General features: G+C 43.3%; 1 protein-coding gene across 1 annotated transcript; it reads right to left on the bottom strand.

Annotated features, from left to right (window-relative positions):
• Positions 1 to 861: 861 nt before the first annotated feature.
• Positions 862 to 10,160, bottom strand: aldh4a1 (aldehyde dehydrogenase 4 family, member A1). Its single transcript, XM_039008410.1, has 15 exons — positions 9,988 to 10,160; positions 8,703 to 8,796; positions 8,465 to 8,557; positions 8,035 to 8,082; positions 7,775 to 7,930; positions 7,481 to 7,630; positions 7,249 to 7,323; positions 6,919 to 7,106; positions 6,718 to 6,791; positions 5,177 to 5,373; positions 4,938 to 4,985; positions 4,675 to 4,827; positions 1,672 to 1,793; positions 1,318 to 1,436; positions 862 to 1,125 (listed from the first exon to the last, which is right to left on the bottom strand). The coding sequence occupies exons 1-15, from the start codon at positions 10,026 to 10,028 to the stop codon at positions 1,013 to 1,015; spliced, it is 1,671 nt and encodes a 556-aa protein (XP_038864338.1). The 5' UTR covers positions 10,029 to 10,160; the 3' UTR covers positions 862 to 1,012.
• Positions 10,161 to 18,448: the final 8,288 nt, after the last annotated feature.

Here is an 18,448-nt window from a genome sequence, read left to right as displayed (position 1 = left end):
TTTAACAGGACAATGATCCAAAACACACATCCAGGCTGTGTAAGGGCTATTTGAACAAGGAGAGTGATGGTGCTGCATCAGATGACTAGGCTCCACAATCACCCAACCTCAACCCAATTGAGATGGTTTGGGATGAGTTGGACCGCAGAATGAAGGAAGAGCAGCCAACAAGTGCTCAGCACATGTTTGAACTCCTTCAAGACTGTTGAAAAATCATTCCTCGTGAAGCTGGTTGAGAGAATGCCAAGAGTGTGTAAAGCGGTCATCAAGCCAAAGGGTGGCTATTTTGAATGACTTAAACAAAGTAAAATATATTTTAACACTTTTTTGGTTACTATATGATTCCATGTGTGTTATTTCATAGTGTTGATGTCTTCACTATTTTTCTACAATGTAGAAAATAGTAAAAAAATGAATAAAAACCCTTGAATGAGTAGGTGTGTCCAAACTTTCGACTGGTACTGTCTGTGGATCCATGGGACGTTTCAGTGCGCTGTTCTTCTGTACAGCTAGCAGGCAGCCTGAGCTGGCTCAGCTCCTGCTGATCTCATGAAGTTCCAGAGAGGGGCGCTGTTGCTCCCCCTTTTAATTTAGAACAGCTAATAGAGCATTTCCCCAACTCGGTCCTCGGGACCTCAAGGGGTGTATGTTTTGGTTTTGCCCTAACACTACACAGTTGATTTCAAATAATCAAAGCTTGATGATTAGTTGATTATTTGAATCAACTGTGTTGTGCTAGAACAAAAACGTGCACCCCTTGGAGTCCCGAGGACCAGGTTGGGGAAACCCTGAGCTAATAATTACATTTGTACTTGTGTCTAGCTTCAGTGCAGGCTTGTAAGGGCCAAAAAGGACTAAAACTTGGACGAGTAAGGAGAGGGTTTCTCTCTTAATTTCATTGTCAGTCTTGACTGGAAAGAAGGATAGGAGAAAAAGCCTAAAGAGTCCTCTACAAAGCTAGGATTGGATGAGGAGGGCCTAATGGTTGGGGACGGGGTACAGTACTGTCTTTTTAACCCATGTATGGGTACTTCCATTCTCTGAGCGGGACGTGGGTGGCCTTGACCACCTGTGGGGATGTCCATCGCAGGACGTAGTGAGGACCACCAGGTTTGTCATTGGTACCTATGCAGACAAGAAAGTTCACGTTTTAGCTGTTATAACTGCTTATATTCATCCTATTTCATGTTAATAAAAATGATGTAGGCAGAAGGCATTATGTCAGACACAGAGAGCTCACCAGGAGTCATGAAAAGTCCTACTTCATAAAAATCAAATGAATATCAACGCTTTGGAGTGGTGTGTGGGTCATTTTACCTGAAGCTCTGGCGCCACCAAACGGCTGCTGGGCGACAATCGAGCCGGTGCACTTGTCATTCACGTAGTAATTTCCTGCAGCGTTCCTCAAGGCCTTAGCTGCCTCATCTACAACATTCCTGGAACAAATATGATTAAAGGATTAGGACGTTTTCTTGACAAGTGTCAATTTCAGTGTAAAGTCAAATCTATTATCAATGAGCAGATCATAGTAGGTGTGGTTGGCATCCATAATAAATTATCTGAAAAGTTATAGGGATAACTATATTATGTTCGGTCTTCATGGAGCAAGCAACCCTTTCACAGTAAAATTTTGCCACACCATAGAAAACCAGATGGAGTGTTCTAACTTACTTGTCAAGAGCAAAGACCGCTCCTGTCAGGGCGTATGGTGATGTGTTGTCTATAAGGTTTAGAACCTCCTTGTAGTTGTTCTCAGGATAAACATAGACAGACAGAACTGGGCCAAAGATTTCCTACAGGACGTTCATCAAGAACAGAGTTAAAAAAGTTAGTTATACATTTCTATATTAATTGAGCTACCTTAATGAAGTTCTGGAGCAAGGAGGACTGTCCCAGTCCCCTATTTATGAAGCAGAGCGTGAAACATGGCTTTAGTTAAACAAAATATGAAGTGTCCATTCCATATATCGCTTTATACAGTGCTTACCGAAAGTATTCACCCATCTTGACTTTATAGCTTGAATTTTAAATGGATTACATTTTGATTTTTTGGGTCACTGGACTACACACAATACTCACGTAATGTCAATGGAATTATGTTTTTCAAATTTTATTAATTAAAAACGGAAAGCTGAAATTTCTTGAGTCAATAATTATTCAACCTCTGTTATGGCATACCTAAATATGTTCAGGAGAAAAAAATGTGCTTAACTAGTCACATAATACAGTTGAATTCAGAAGTTTACATACACTTAAGCTAAATACATTTAAAAACTCAGTAGATAAATCATTCTATTTCAGCTTTTATTTCTTTCATCAAATTCCCAGTGGGTCAGAAGTTTATATACACTCAATTAGTATTTGGTAGCATTGCTTTTAAATTGTTTAACTTGGGTAAAATGTTTTGGGTAGCCTTCCACAAGCTTCCCACAATAAGTTCGGTGAACTTCGGCCCATTCCTCCTGACAAAGCTGGTGTAACGGGAGTCAGGTTTGTAGGCCTCCTTGCTCGCCCGCGCTTTTTCAGTTCTGCACACACATTTTCTATAGGATTGAGGTCAGGGTTTTGTGATGGCCACTCCAATACCTTGACTTTGTTGTCCTTAAGCCATTTTGCCACAACTTTGGAAGTATGCTTGGGGTCACTGTCCATTTGGAAGACCCATGTCTGAAGGTACCACGTTCATCTGTACAAACAATAGTACGCAAGTATAAATACCATGGGACCAAGCAGCTGTCATACCGCTCAGTACTTGCGTACTATTGTTTGTACAGATGAACGTGGTACCTTCAGACATTTGGAAATTGCTCCCAAGGATGAACCAGACTTGTGGAGGTCTACAATTATTTGCTGAGGCCTTGGCTGACTTCTTTTGATTCTCCCATGATGTCAAGCAAAGAGGCACTGAGTTTGAAGGTAAGCATTGAAATACATCCACAGGTACACCTCCAATTGACTCAAGTGATGTAAATTAGCCTATCAGAATCTTCTAAAGCCATGAAATCATCATTTTCTGGAATTTTCCAAGCTGTTTAAAGGCACAGTCAACTTAGTGTATGTAAACTTCTGACCCACTGGAATTGTGATGCAGTGAATTATAAGTGAAATAATCTGTCTAAACAATTGTTGGAAAAATTACTTTTGTCGTGTACAAAGTAGATGTCCTAACCGACTTGCCAAAACTATAGTTTGTTAACAAGAAATTTGTGGAGTGGTTGAAAAATGAGTTTTAATGACTCCAACCTTAGTGTATATGTAAACTTCCGACTTCAATTGTATGTTGCATAGACTCACATTGTGTGCAATAGTGTTTAACATGATTTTTGAATGACTACCTCATCTCTGTACCCCACACATACAGATAATTGTAAGGTTCCTCAGTTGAGCAGTGACTTTCAAACAGATTCAACCACAAAGACCATGGAGGTTTTCCAATGCCTCGCAAAGAAGGGCACCTATTGGTAGATAGGTAAAAATGATTGAATATCCCTTTGAGCATGGTGACGTTATTAATTAATTAGCAAATGTTGCACAATGAAGGTGTGGAAAGCTCTTAGAGACTTACCCAGAAAGACTCACAGCTGTAATCCCTGTCAAAGTTGCTTCTACAAAGTATTGACTTAGGTGTGCGAATACTTCTGTCAATTAGATATTCCTGTATCTCATTTTCAATCAATTGGCAACATTCTTTTTAAATAATCACTTTTTCATGATGGGGTATTGTGTGTCGATGGGTGAGAGAAAAAAACTATTTAATCAATTTTGAATTCAGGCTGTACCAACAAAATGTGGAATAAGTCAAGGGGTATGAATGCCTTCTGAAGGCATTGTACATGTATATAAATCAATCCAAGCACTTAGCCCTCAGCCTGACCGCTGGCCTCAGTTAAAACTGATAAAATAATCCTGCTCCTTTTCTCCTTAAGAGAGCAATATCTATTAGACTAGAATAAATGAACAAGTCAGTCATTTTTCAGCAATTCAAACCCAACTGAGTCTGTCAAGTAATTCTGACATGTTCGGTATGTATGTCTGGTATAACTCTGGCAGGTTGGTTCAAAGAAGTGAGAACACATGGTTGTCAGATGTTAATTCTGAGATCTTTCAACTGGCAATGTTATGTAGTAGGTGTGGTAGGCCAGTTAGCACACAGTCAGGCCACAGTTACACATCCCACCCCTTGGGGAAAGTGGCACTCTGGGCCATTCAACGAAGCTCCGGTATGCATAAGAAGTCTGTGGTGTGTGTACAGGTGGGGGGATTACCAAGCTAATCAGCTGAACGAGGGTTATCTCCCGACCCACGGAGCTTTTGGTTTTGTATCTTTCGTTTGACATGCCCTTTTGGAGTTTTTCAATCACCAACTGAACATCAACGACCCGCTTGTGCTGGCCCGACCAGAGTCACGCCGGAACTGTCCCCCCGGATCCCCAGTAAGCAAACACTCTGTTCCCAGGCACAACCACACCCAACCCGGACCACACATTCATACTTTCACAGTAATGCACCTGCCTAGTCAGGTTACAGAACAATTAGGCAAGCGTAGGGCCCCTAGACACAGCGAGTATAGTATCACAGTAGGTTGTCTAATCAGGTCCATAACAGAGTAACATTATGAAGTTCCATAGGCTAACAGTGATGGGGAAAGAGGTGATCTACAATATCAAGTCTTACCTCGGCCATGATGGCTTCCTGTGGGTCTGTGCTCTCAATGATGGTCGGCTCCACAAAGTAACCCTTCTTGTCATCACAGTGGCCCCCAGCAATTATGTTCAACTTAGGGGATGACTTGGCATGGTCCAACCACTTCTTAATACGAGCAAAGGACTAAAAGAAGAATAAATAATTTTGAAAATATAAACATTAATCTTGTTCAGAAGTAATAAAGCTGGTTCTAATCAAGCATCCAGTGTGGTGAAAATGTCACAGTACTGTACCTTGTCATCAATCACAGCAGAGAAGAATGTACTCCAGTCCTCCACGGGCTAGACAGGGGAGACAGAAAGACACTTAACCTGACAACGAATGAACACTTACAGTATAAACTTCAACGCTTTTAAAGAACTGCTACAGCAGAACAACTCAACTGGCTGTATCTATTCCCACCAAAATAACCCTAGTGCCAGTCACTGATGATTCTGACAGTCCTCAGAGCTAAGGTCAGCTGCCCACTCACGTCTCCAACTTTGAGCTGCTTGTGGATGTCCAGGAGCCCCTGTTTGATCTGGGGCCACAGGGAGTCTGGTACATACATCCTGGAGCAGGCTGAGCACTTCTGCCCTCCGTACTCAAACGCAGAGCGGATGGTCCCAGTCACCACGCTCTGCACATCCGCAGACTTGTGCACAAAGTGGAAGTTCTTACCGCCGCATTCTGAAAGACATGACAGATGAGAACGTCAGTGAAGCAATGTGTAAAGAGTAATATAGGTTCGGGATGTGACAAATGGACAATTTAAAGGGCTAATAAAACCATAATTATAGTCCTTCCGAGTAGCGCAGAGGTCTAAGGCACTGCATCGCAGCGGTCTAAGGCAGTGTTGCGGCATCACTACAGCCTGGTGTTCGATCCTAGGTTGTGTCAAACGGCCATGACCGGGAGTCCTATAGGGCGGCGCACTACTGGCCGGGGGGGGGGGGGCTTTACTTCGCTCATCGCGCTCTAGTGTCTCCTTGTGGCAGGCCGGGCACCTGCAGGTTGACTTTGGTTGTCAGTTGAACAGTGTTTCCTCAGACACATTGGTGCAGCTGGCTTCTGGGTTAAGCGAGCTGGTGTTAAGAAGCTGGCGCGTGGCGGTGTACAGCTGGCGCGTGGCGGTGTACAGCTGGCGCGTGGCGGTGTACAGCTGGCGCGTGGCGGTGTACGGGCTGTACAGCCGGCGCGTGGCGGTGTACAGCCGGCGCGTGGCGGTGTACAGCCGGCGCGTGGCGGTGTACAGCCGGCGCGTGGCGGTGTACAGCCGGCGCGTGGCGGTGTACAGCCGGCGCGTGGCGGTGTACAGCCGGCGCGTGGCGGTGTACAGCCGGCGCGTGGCGGTGTACAGCCGGCGCGTGGCGGTGTACAGCCGGCGCGTGGCGGTGTACAGCCGGCGCGTGGCGGTGTACAGCCGGCGCGTGGCGGTGTACAGCCGGCGCGTGGCGGTGTACAGCCGGCGCGTGGCGGTGTACAGCCGGCGCGTGGCCAGGTACAGCCGGCGCGTGGCCAGGTACAGCCGGCGCGTGGCCAGGTACAGCCGGCGCGTGGCCAGGTACAGCCGGCGCGTGGCCAGGTACAGCCGGCGCGTGGCCAGGTACAGCCGGCGCGTGGCCAGGTACAGCCGGCGCGTGGCCAGGTACAGCCGGCGCGTGGCCAGGTACAGCCGGCGCGTGGCCAGGTACAGCCGGCGCGTGGCCAGGTACAGCCAGCGCGTGGCCAGGTACAGCCAGCGCGTGGCGGTGTACAGCCAGCGCGTGGCCAGGTACGGGCTGTACGGCTAGTGCCTGGCGGTGTACGGCTAGTGCCTGGCGGTGTACGGCTAGTGCCTGGCGGTGTACGGCTAGTGCCTGGCGGTGTACGGCTAGTGCCTGGCGGTGTACGGCTAGTGCCTGGCGGTGTACGGCTAGTGCCTGGCGGTGTACGGCTAGTGCCTGGCGGTGTACGGGCTGTACAGCTAGTGCCTGGCGATGTACGGGCTGTACAGCTAGTGTGTGGTGGTGTACGGGCTGTTGCTCCACCCACCTCCTCCCACCCGAGGGAAGTTCTTGTAGATATCCAGGTTCTGGGCCACTTGTTTCCACAGGCGCTTGAAGGTCCTGAAAAAGATGAATGGGTTGTTAAGAAAATACAGGGGTTATCACACATTATGTGAAACTGGTCTAAATTAAAAGTGGCAAACAGTTTCAGGTTAATATACATAAACGTATACAGACGGACACATACGGGACACTGCCGGTGAAGTTGATGCCAGCCAGATGTTCAGAGGAAGTGATGGTGTCTCCAAACACTGGTCCGTCGGCTGGCACAAACTGGATGATGTTGGGGGGTAACCCTGACTCCCGCAGGACATTGTATACGGCGTAGCTAGCTGACATGGCTGTGTCGCTAGGCTTCCACAGAACTACATTACCCTGACAAACACAGAGCCAGGGCAAACAAAGAAAGTCCAGTTCAATTCAGACTATAACCAACAAGACACACGAGGAACTTAATGTGAAGTAAATTACAACTATAAGGAAATGTTTGTATTGTTGTTAGTAGGGGGGGACTTACCATGAGAGCAGGTGTACCTGCTAGGTTTCCACCAATTGCAGTGAAGTTAAATGGGGCAACAGCAGCTACAAAACCCTATAGTTAAAGGGGAAATAAAAGTGTTGACATAAAAAGTCCTGGAATATAAAAGTTCCAGAAATCAATCCTAACATATCCCCAAGTATACAGGTTTTTGTCTGTGACTGACTATTATTAAATTGAACAGATAATGCTAGGACCAGTGAGTGCTCACCTCCAGCCCACGGTAGAGCATGGTGTTGGTGCTACCATCACTGTCCAGGGGCTGCTGGCTCTCCAGTTCAACAGCGTGCTTCGCATTGAAACGGAAGAAGTCTATTAGCTCTGCAGCCGCATCAATCTCTGCCTGCACTACTGTCTTGCCCTAGAAAAAAATATTAAATAGAAAGCAGAGGGGATGAATATCACTCAATTCAAACAGAGGAGATCCCCTTGATGATATTCAACAATACCACAAATATACAGTAAGACTATGAAAACCCCATGTAGGCTAAATAGTTCACTGTACCTGGCCTATCATGGTCTTGGCCAGAATCTCAGCTCTCTTAGGTCCACTGATGATGTCAGCAGCCTTAAAGAGGACCTGGGCTCGGTCCTGGATGGGTTTCAGGTCCCATTCTCTCCTCGCCGCCACAGAGGCTAAGATAGCTTTGTTGAGCAGGTCCTGTATCAATCATACCGAGGCAACACCATCCAGTCATGTCATGTCATGTAAATCTTGGAAAATGTCTGACACATAAAAACAGAAGAATTGTACTCTTAGATTACCTTGTCAGCATAGCAAAACTTGGCCAGTTTGTGTGAGTGGTTGAAGGGCTTTGAAAAGAAAATAATTACATTGATCAATCGGTTATAATACCTTCAGGAAATAAAATGTAAAGAGAGTGTGGTACTGGTCTTTATCAAAAGGTAGAAATAACAGGCAGGCCTCCAGCACAAGTAGCATGTTGGTTTATGATAGCCAATGGATCTTATCAAAACCCGAAGATAACACACAGCTGATAACCCAACGGTATTACAGTCATTTACAGTTTAACTTGACAGGCCTTGAATGCTTCGATTTGGCTTAGACAGTATGCTGTGTATCTGAGCAGCAGTGTGACTGAAAAGAGAGCTTCAGTCTCCAGGCTCCCATATTTGCAGGCAGCATGGAGCAATAGTTTGCTCAGATTAGGGACATGCTGTTGACTCTACTCACTGATAGCTGGTATCTGATGTCTTTGGTCCACACATGTTCATCTCCAACCACACAGGGAATCTCCTCTGTCTTCCCCTTCAGGTCATCCAGGGCCTATCACACACACACAATTATTGTGTCTCACCTTTTAGATAGATGACCTTGTTGTAGGTCATGAAGGGCATATACTGAATGGTGCAGGTGGAGGTTATGTTTGCTTGAGAGTGTGTGCATGTATGATTGTGTGCATGGTGTGTACCTTCTGCAGCTTGGCCCTCTCTGGACTGCCCTCGTTGAATCCCAGGATGGGCTCATTCTTCACCTCAACAGCTGCACAGGGGAATGTCCTGAAACTGCACACAGGCAGACACACATGCTAGGAGCAATGCACACCAAGTGAAGACAGACAGATATGCATGCAGTAGATATTTACATTTACATTTTATAGGGAGTCTCGGCCAGAAGATATTTCCACACAGTATCAGATTTTTGGATGGAATGTGTCTCATCCTGAAAAATGTGTTCATCAATGTGTTACAGCCCTATACCTGAGGTAGCCTACTGGCCATTCATTCACTTCACCCTTTATACAGCTTTGTTTTAATATGTTGATGGATAGGAATGAATGCCATTCAGGTTCATTTTGAGGCAAATCCAAATCCTCACATTGTATAAACCAGGCACAATGCTTTTGACCTGAATAAGGCTTTACTGGCCATGTAGATTGTGGTTGTGGTACAATGTTGAACTCAGTCTAATGAGTATACAGGTGGTCTCCATGCTGATTCTGTCCTGCCTCTTCACTGCTACATGTTGGCAAGCTGCTGTCTTGTGTCAGCTGGAATAAGTAATTTACTAGAGGTAATTTCACATCAGTTATTCTGGCCGAGACTCCCTATAGCATCAAGCAAACAATTGCAATAAGGCTTTTTTTCTTATTATACTCCTATCTGTGAGTCAGGGTGAAGTGTCTATTTAAAAGTTATTTGTGGAAAAGTTACAACACCGCCAAACTAAACAGTCAGTGAAGGTCAGTGTTTCAAACTGGGGAGACAGGGGCTGGTATTCAAATATTTAAAATTAAAACTTAAATCCCTCTGCCCTGACACACAGACGCACACATATGAACTCAATGAAATTATTAGCCTACTGCCTTCCCATATTTACACAGATGCTTCTCTGTCAATGGGTGATCTGGTGTTACCTTCACGCACGCGCCTTGGAATGTTAACCGGAAGAAACAAAATCATGAAGAACTTATTTAAACTCATTTAGCTCGCGTTGAAAGGGTCTGGTGGTTGACAAGGAAAACATTTCTTAAATCATTACATAACACATTTAGCATTATTGCCTTTAATTGGCAGTTTATTTGTAATTGTCCTAATTGGCCAATTGTACAGTGTGGCAAAAAACGTTCTGGTTAAGCAACAATCATAAGTCAGAAATCGACTGTCAACTACCGAAATATTGCAAATTACATTAGGTTACGAAAAGTCAAAGCTAAGGTGAGTTTGTATCGTGTATGTTCATGTGAAATTACGTACCCCCTCCAAGAATGGCACAATGCCGATCTCACACGCAGCATGTTTCAATGGAAAATATGTAGAGAAAAAGGACAATCTAATAAAAACCCACTACTGCCAGCGACACAATGTATCAAGAACTATTAAGACACATGTAAACTGTCTGATATCTTGAGAATGTAGCCTACTGGTTACATGTATCGCGAGTTCAGAGGATTCAGGCCGTACCAATATCCAATAGGGAGCCCACCATCGTTAATACCATCATTGCGTCTAAATTGTCATAGTATGTGATAGTGTTGCATCAGAAGAATAAATTACATAATTTACTCTTAAGATTTAGACTGTGAAGCTGTTTTAAAATCCTACTTGTTCATATTTCAAAGAAAGAAGTATTGTAAACACACCTTTAATTTCCATAATGGAACTTACTGGAGGCAAGGAGGGGCGAGTCTGTGAATAGCCATTTAGCGCTAAGGAGAAGAAATCCCTAGCCAATCAGAGTAGCGCTGTTATGTCTGAATCGAGAAATTATATTTCTGACTGATCAAATGTGTAGTGTTTCTCTTGGAAGTTTATGTCCTTCATCTTTTGCACAATTACGGATTTTCCCACCTAACCTAATTGTGGCAAAATGTAGGAACTGTCAGAGGATATGTAGTCTACTGTTCCCCCACCTGTTTAGCAAAAAAAAAAGAAGATAAAATTACATCACGTGATATCTACCATAACTTTAATTGGACTGATCATGTTAACGTCTAACTTTCAAAATCTTAGCTAGCAAGCTAGACATCATCATGAATCACTTTGACAATCTACTGGCAAATCCTTTTCAGTCCTTGTCATATGAAGAGAAATTATAGATAAAACTTGGACATAAACATTACACAACAATTTGGAAATTTCAACAATGGGTGGTTTGGAAGGAATCAGTGGCTAACTGCAAGCGTTGCAAAGCAATCACTATTTTGTTTCCCCTGCTATTCGGTGGAGAGGGTGTGTGCTTCAAGTCACGGTATAAGGGTCTCTTTTCCTAGTTTAAATGGATAAACATTCACAGGCAACACCATGGGCCAGAAAAGGTTGAATACATTCGCCATGCTATCAATCCAGCATAACTTCTGCTGTGTTCAAAACAACTGGGAAATCTCAAACTTCAGTGAGTTAAAGACAAGTGGGAACTCGGACTGGGAAAATACGTTTTGAACAGTCATCCAACTCGGGAACTCGGGCCTCTTTCTAGAGCTCCGACTTGAAGATCACTGACATGTTTCAATCTTGTTTTTTCCGGGTTCCCTGTTGTTTTGAAAGCACCATAAATCCAGAGAATGCCAGACTGATGAAAAGGTTCATGACAAAATGTGCCCACAAGAAGGACCGCTGTGCCACCTTCCTGTTCAAGTGAGCACAGCACGAGTCCAAAAATGTGTTATATGCTGCTGCATTAATTATGTAATATGCCAGGGAGGTATGTACAGTTGAAGTCGGAAGTTTATACATCTTAGCCAAATACATAAAAAAAAAAAATCTTGAGTCAATAATTATTCAACCTCTGTTATGGCATACCTAAATATGTTCAGGAGTAAAAATGTGCTTAACTAGTCACATAATACAGTTTAATTCAGACGTATACATACACTTTAGCCAAATACATTTAAAAACTCAGTTTCACAATTATTGACATTTAATCCTAGTTAAAATTCCCTGTTTTAGGTCAGTTAGGGCCACCACTTTATTTTAAGAATGTGAAATGTCAGAATAGAGAATGATTTATTATAGCAGAATTTGACATACACTCAAAATGTATTTGATAGCATTGCTTAACTTGGGTCAAACGTCTCGGGTAGCCTTCCACAAGCTTCCCACAATAAGTTGGGTGAATATTCGGCCCATTCCTCCTGACAGAGCTGGTGTAACGGAGTCAGGTTTGTAGGCCTCCTTGCTCACACACGCTTTTTCAGTTCTGCCCACAAGTTTTCTATGGGATTGAGGTCAGGGCTTTGTAATGGCCACTCCAATACCTTGACTGTTTTATTTAATCCATTTTGCCACAACTTCGGAAGTATGCTTGGGGTCATTGTCCATTTGGAAGACCCATTTGCGACAAAGCTTTATTTTCCTGACTGATGTCTTGAGGTGTTGCTTCAATATATCCACATAATTTTCTTTCCTCATGATGCCATCTGTTTTGTGAAGTTCACCAGTCCCTCTTGCAGCAAAGCACCCCCACAACATGATGCTGCCACCCCCGTGCTTCACGGTTGGGATGGTGTTCTTCATCTTGCAAGCATCCCCCTTTTTCTTCCAAACATAACGACGGTCATTATGGCCAAATAGTTCTGTTTTTGTTTCATCAGACCAGAGGACATTTCTCCAAAAAGTACAATCTTTGTCCCCATGTGCAGTTGCAAACCGTAGTCTGGCTTTTATATGGCTGTTTTGGAGCAGTGGCTTCTTCCTTGCTGAGCGGCCTTTCAGCTTATGTCGATATAGGACTCGTTTTACAGTGGAAATAGATACTTTTGTACCTGTTTCCTCCAGCATCTTCACAAGGTCCTTTGATGTTGTTCTGGGATTGATTTGCACTTTTCGCACAAGTACGTTCATCTCTAGGAGACAGAACGCGTCTCCTTCCTGAGCGGTATGATGGCTGCGTGGTCCCATGGTGTTTATAGTTGCGTACTATTGTTTGTACAGATGAAAGTGGTACCTTCAGGCGTTTGGAAATTGCTCCCAAGGATGAACCAGACATGTGGAGGTCTACAAAAAAAAAATCTGAGGTCTTGGCTGATTTCTTTTGATTTTCCCATGATGTCAAGCAAAGGGGCACTGAGTTTGAAGGTAGGCCTTGAAATACATCCACAGGTACACCTCCAATTGACTCAAATGATGTCAATTAGCTTATCAGAATCTTCTAAATCCATGACATCATTTTCTGGAATTTTACAAGCTGTTTAAAGGCACAGTCAACTTAGTGTATGTAAACTTCTGACCCACTGGAATTGTGATACAGTTAATAAAGTGAAATAATCTGTCTGTATAAACAATTGTTGGAAAAATACTTGTGTCATGCACAAAGTAGATGTCCTAACCAACTTGCCAAAACTATAGTTTGTTAACAAGAAATGTATGGAGTGGTTGAGAAACGAGTGTTAATGACTCCAACCTAAGTGTATGTAAACTTCAACTGTATAATGTAGCTAAGAAAGCAATACTAAGTGTATGTTGTGTAGTAAGGTGTTAGTAGCCCATGTGCTTCACCCTAATAATTTGGTCCCTTTCCCCCTCATAACTTAGACTACTGTTCTGACTTGGTGGTGCACATGTAGCCTATACTAGCCTGTTTTAGAGAAATCATCATTGAATATTGTACGAGATTTCATTTTCTGCTTATATGCCCCCTTTATTTTTCCTACAGTTCTGACTTGGTATACAGGGAAAATACTGTAAAAACAGCCTGTTCAGAATTCTGTCGCTTTACATTTCAAAAGTGCTGAACAAACGTTTTAGTTTTAGCTCTCTCATTAATGTCTTAATCAAAATGACGGATTGCCTTTTATCCACTCATTCCCTTATGCCATAGTTTGTGAATCTCAATTGTCAGTAGAAACCACATTTGTTTAATAAGCAGGTCAGCTATATCAGCTATGTTTTTTAAAAAGTAAATGAGGCTGAATGAACTGTTTTGCTGCCAGACAAGGCTCCGCTGATTATCCAGATGTAGCAGTTTGAAGGATTCACTCCATGGTGCTGAAAAGAAAGCACTCCTGTTGGGACAGCTTTATGTAGGCCCTAACAGTTTGTGGGCACCATTTGTCACCATTATAGTGCAATTAATGTATTGTTTAGTGTTGTGTAGGGGCTTTGCTGGCATGCATCTAAAAAATGCATGCCAGCATGGGTGCAGGATGTGGGTGCAATTACATGCAGATCAAACATTATAATATGTATAATTAAACATGATAGCCTACATCTCCAAAGGAGAACAAAGACTCAAGTTAAAGGCAATCTACAATTTTATTTCATTTCCCCCCAACACCAATAACAAGTGTACATTTTGTTTTTTAACAGTATATCCTAAATCCCCATGAATGCAAAGTTTTACTGATAGTTGACATAAAAAGAACATGTACTTTACAATGCACAGAGGTATGCATTGAAATAAAAAGATGCAGGGACAGAAATGTGAGTTAGAAACAGCAGGCTTGAAATAGCATCATCATAATGTGATGTGTCTAAAAATACACTGACATCAATGGTCATAGTAAAGACAGTACTTTCCTCAATGGCTACTTTGACTGGGGATTCTGACCTACTGCTATCTCTACAATACTCTATAGGCAAGCTCTGTATGTTATGGTGACAAAGCAATATAAAATACATATCAGCAATGGCTAATGTAACACTTTAGACCCTTGCACTACATTAATAAAACCCACTCATATGAAACACCCATGAAACATTTAAACCCAACCACTGCAGGGTCCCATATAGGCTCAATGAGCCAGACTTTCTAGATGATCATAGTCCTGTAAGGGTAGGCTACACACTAGTTCAATTAAATATTTACCATTTGTGTTTGCTTGCTGGACAAAGAACAATGTGTCAGGTACACATCAGATGTGTTCTAACTCACGGCGAGAGATTGTTTTTTGCACCAGTTCTGATAGTTAGGTTGGACTGTACTCAGAAGACTGCCCCTGAATATTGACCATACATTTAGCAAAGAAAGGGAAAGGGGGATACCTAGTCAGTTGTACAACTGAAATCTGTCTTCCGCATTTAACCCAACCCCTCTGAATCAGAGAGGTGCGGGGGGCTGCCATAATCGACATGTTTACAATCTGTTCAATGGGAAATACCCTACATGACTAAAAGTATGTGGACACCTGCTCGTCAAACATCTCATTCCAAAATCATGGGCATTAATATGGAGTTGGTCCCCCCTTTGCTGCTATAACAGCCTCCACTCTTCTGGGGAAGCTTTCCACTAGATGTTGGAACATTGTTGCGGGGACTTGCTTCCATTCAGCCACAAGGGCATTAGTGTGGCCGGACACTGACGTTGGGCAATTAGGCCTGGCTCGTAGTCGGCGGTCCAGTGCATCCCAAAGTTGTTCGATGGGATTGAGGTCAGGGCTCTGTGCAAGCCGGTCAAGTTCTTCCACACCAATCTCGACAAACCATTTCTGTAAGGTCCTCGCTTTGTGCACGGGGGCATTGTCATGCTGAAACAGGAAAGGGCCTTCCCCAAATTGTTGCCACAAAGTTGTAAGCACAGAATCGTCTAGAATGTCACTGTATGCTATAGTGTCAAGATTTCTCTTCACTGGAACTAAGGGGCCTATCCTGAACCATTAAAAACAACCCCAGACCATTATTCCTCCTCCACCAAACTTTACAGTTGGCACTATGCATTGGGGTAGGTAGCATTCTCCTGGCATCCGCAAAACTCAGATTTGTTGGTCGGACTGCCAGACAGTGAAGCGTGATTCATCACTCCAGAGAACACGTTTCCACTGCTCCAGAGTCCAATGGCGAAAGCTTTAAACCACTCTAGCCGACGCTTGGCATTGCGCATGGTGATCTTAGGCTTCCGTGCGGCTGCTCGTCTATGGAAACCCATTTCATGAAGCTCCCGACAAAACAGTCGTGCTGACATTGCTTCCAGAGGCAGTTTGGAACTCTGTGGTGAGTGTTGCAACCAAGGACGGACAATTTTTACACACAGTCCCGATCTGTGAGCTCATGTGGCCTACCACTTCACGGCTGAGCTGTTGTTGCTCCTAGACATTTCCACTTCACAATAACAGCACTTAAAGTTGACCGGTGCAGCTCTAGCAGGGCAGACATTTGAGGAACTGACTTGTTGGAAAGGTGCCACCCTATGACGGTGCCATGTTGAAATTCACTGAGCTCTTCAGTAAGGCCATTCTACTGCCAATGTTTGTCTATGGAGATTGCATGGCTGTGTGCTCGATTTTATACACCTGTCAGCAACAGGTGTGCATGAAATAGCCGAATCCACTAATTGGAAGGGGTGTCCACATACTTTTGTGTATGTAGCGTATGTTATTTGATTTGTTCTCTTTGTAGAAATGACATCGTGAGACATCATGAGAAATAAGGGCATAGGCCTAATGGTTACCAGTTACACTGTATGGTGCAGCAAAGGACGAACAAAAACATGGCTTACGTCATGCTGGTTTTAAATCTTATACAATGTATTTTGATGGTTAGCTGGGAATAAGGCCTCTCCCTAAATGTTATCTGTTATGTGTATGTGTCTGGATATTTTACTATGGTTGGGCCAGCCTTTTTGTGTCAGATGAAATAGTTAAGTGTCCTGACCATTTTGACCATCCATGATCGTTAATACAACAACAGAGAATATTTCATTTCTGCCTCAACACTCACAATTCAATCTGTATAATGCAATTTCATGAACTATAGGCCCATTTGAAGCTACAGGAATTGATTCCGATCTCAAAATGTCTCTTGATTTAAGAAATCGAGAATTGCAACACTATTGTACTGCAACTATGATGTGCCTCTAGTTCAAATGTAAAACAACTCAGAGAAACAACCAAATGCAATAGCCCATAGAGACAATGCAATGACAAATGTAATTATTAAAACCTTCATACAAATAGCACTTTTGTTCTTGATTCTGCAAACTAACAACATTTCATAAACCAATTGAAAAATAACTTGCAGAAAACCTCTCCCAATCCTTGTGCGTTCATCAATTTTGTTAATTGATTAATTCAATGAAAATCATTAGACTGAATGTAATACAACAAAATGAATTATGTATAGCGCATTATGAACAGAAAGGCATCTAGGGTATACGATCACATGCCAACAGCCCTCTTATCACAGGAGGCTGCTGAGGGGAGAACGGCTCATGGAATGGCATCAAACACCTGGAAATCATGTGTTTGATGAATTTTACCACTCCACCTATTCCGCTCCAGTCATTAGAATGAGCCCGTTCTCCCCAAATAAGGTGCCACCAACCTCCTGTGTCTCTTATGTATGTACAAAGAATTCTAAGCCCAATCCAGGGCACATGACAATGGGACAACGGAATATGATAGGCTGGACAGAAGGGAGGGGAGTTTTTGTGAGACGCCATCTGAGGTTAGCCGCCCAGATTGGCAAAAATATAACCTAAATATGGCATTGTACAGTGTATAAGTTAGGAATTGTATTAGCAACCAATGTACATGGTGTTGCCAGTTTCCGTGATTGTTTTGTGTAATATAACTTCCATACCCTCTCTCTGAGAGGACAAACAGATGACCAATAACTCTCAACAGCCCTTTGGACTTACCAAAGAGTAGCCCAAGGGACAATCAAGAACTTAGTTCTACCAATCATAACATATACATTTTAGGGGAAATTACAAAATTGAGCTGAAGCTTAGTATGATAGTGATCAGAAAAAGGCAATACAAATCAAACAGCATATTTGCTGGTGCCTTGTTCCATATTATTTTTGATAATCTTGTGTAGACATTAAATTAACATGGGTAGGGAGGGAAGGGGTATGACTTTGACAAAGACAACTAGGGGTCACTGTTCCAACATTTCCCTTTTTTGAGACAATTCTGCGCCTTCCACTTCGAAGAACACACATGAGCACTCTGAATGACAACTAGAAAACACCTTCCCAGCTTAAAAAGGCTAATCATAAGGGAAAAGAAGGGTAGGGAATGTCATCCTGAAATAAGGCTAGCTAAATTGCATAGAGCTTGAACAACGCATTATGCAGCAAAGGGCTGTGCTCCGTTCCCCAGTAAACACTGGTAACCGTGGAGAGTCCAGTCAGGCTGTTTTGTTTGTATTGACTCTGGTGAGAACATTTCAATACCCAATTGTACATGTGCATGTACAGTGTACTGTATGTGAATGATCCATCTACATCCATGGGGCACATGCAAGTAAAAAATTGTGTGATTACTCTTGATTTGTGGTTATTAAAATAACTCAGGCATATATTCTCACTGGTGAATACTGTTGTGTATGTTGTTCCCTGTTGACCAAATGGACTGTCCACCTCAGGCCAACAGATTGACGATGGTGACAGTGCAACTGTTTCGAATATGCTAATAGTGAGCCAGTACGACTGGTTTGATAAGGTTGACTGTTTTGCTGGATGTTCTTGTGGAGCTCTGATTAGGTTGAAGAAACCAGCAAGGCAGCACTGAGGAAGAGAGCACAGCTGACACTATATTGTATGTGCCACCTCTGCCTAATAATATTTGTGAAGCAAAGGAACACCGTCCCCCTCCATCCCTATGAGAACAGAGACAATAAGCACCAGTTCTAGGCCTGGGAGAGTGGGACAGACCCTTAGGACCATCAGGACCCCCAGCCAAAAGTGCCAAACGGGCCAACCCCCAAGCAGGGTGGAGCTCTGTGAGCAGCTATACGTCAGTGAATGGAGGAGTGAGGGGCGGTGCCAGGCAGGACAGCCA

The sequence above is a fragment of the Salvelinus namaycush genome, chromosome 2 (assembly GCF_016432855.1).
Source record: "Salvelinus namaycush isolate Seneca chromosome 2, SaNama_1.0, whole genome shotgun sequence".
NCBI lineage: Eukaryota > Metazoa > Chordata > Actinopteri > Salmoniformes > Salmonidae > Salvelinus > Salvelinus namaycush.
This window is presented reverse-complemented; position numbering and strand designations above follow the sequence as displayed.

Bases quoted from the DNA above. Each gene is read 5' to 3' on its own strand.
- aldh4a1 (XM_039008410.1), bottom strand. From the start codon at position 10,028: ATGCTGCGTGTGAGATCGGCATTGTGCCATTCTTGGAGGGG. The intron at 5,374-6,717 runs GTGGGTGGAGCA...CATGTCTTTCAG, and splicing joins CTTCCCTCGGGTGGGAGGAG to AATGCGGCGGTAAGAACTTC. The intron at 1,126-1,317 runs GTAAAATGACCC...TTGTCTGCATAG, and splicing joins TGGTGGCGCCAGAGCTTCAG to GTACCAATGACAAACCTGGT.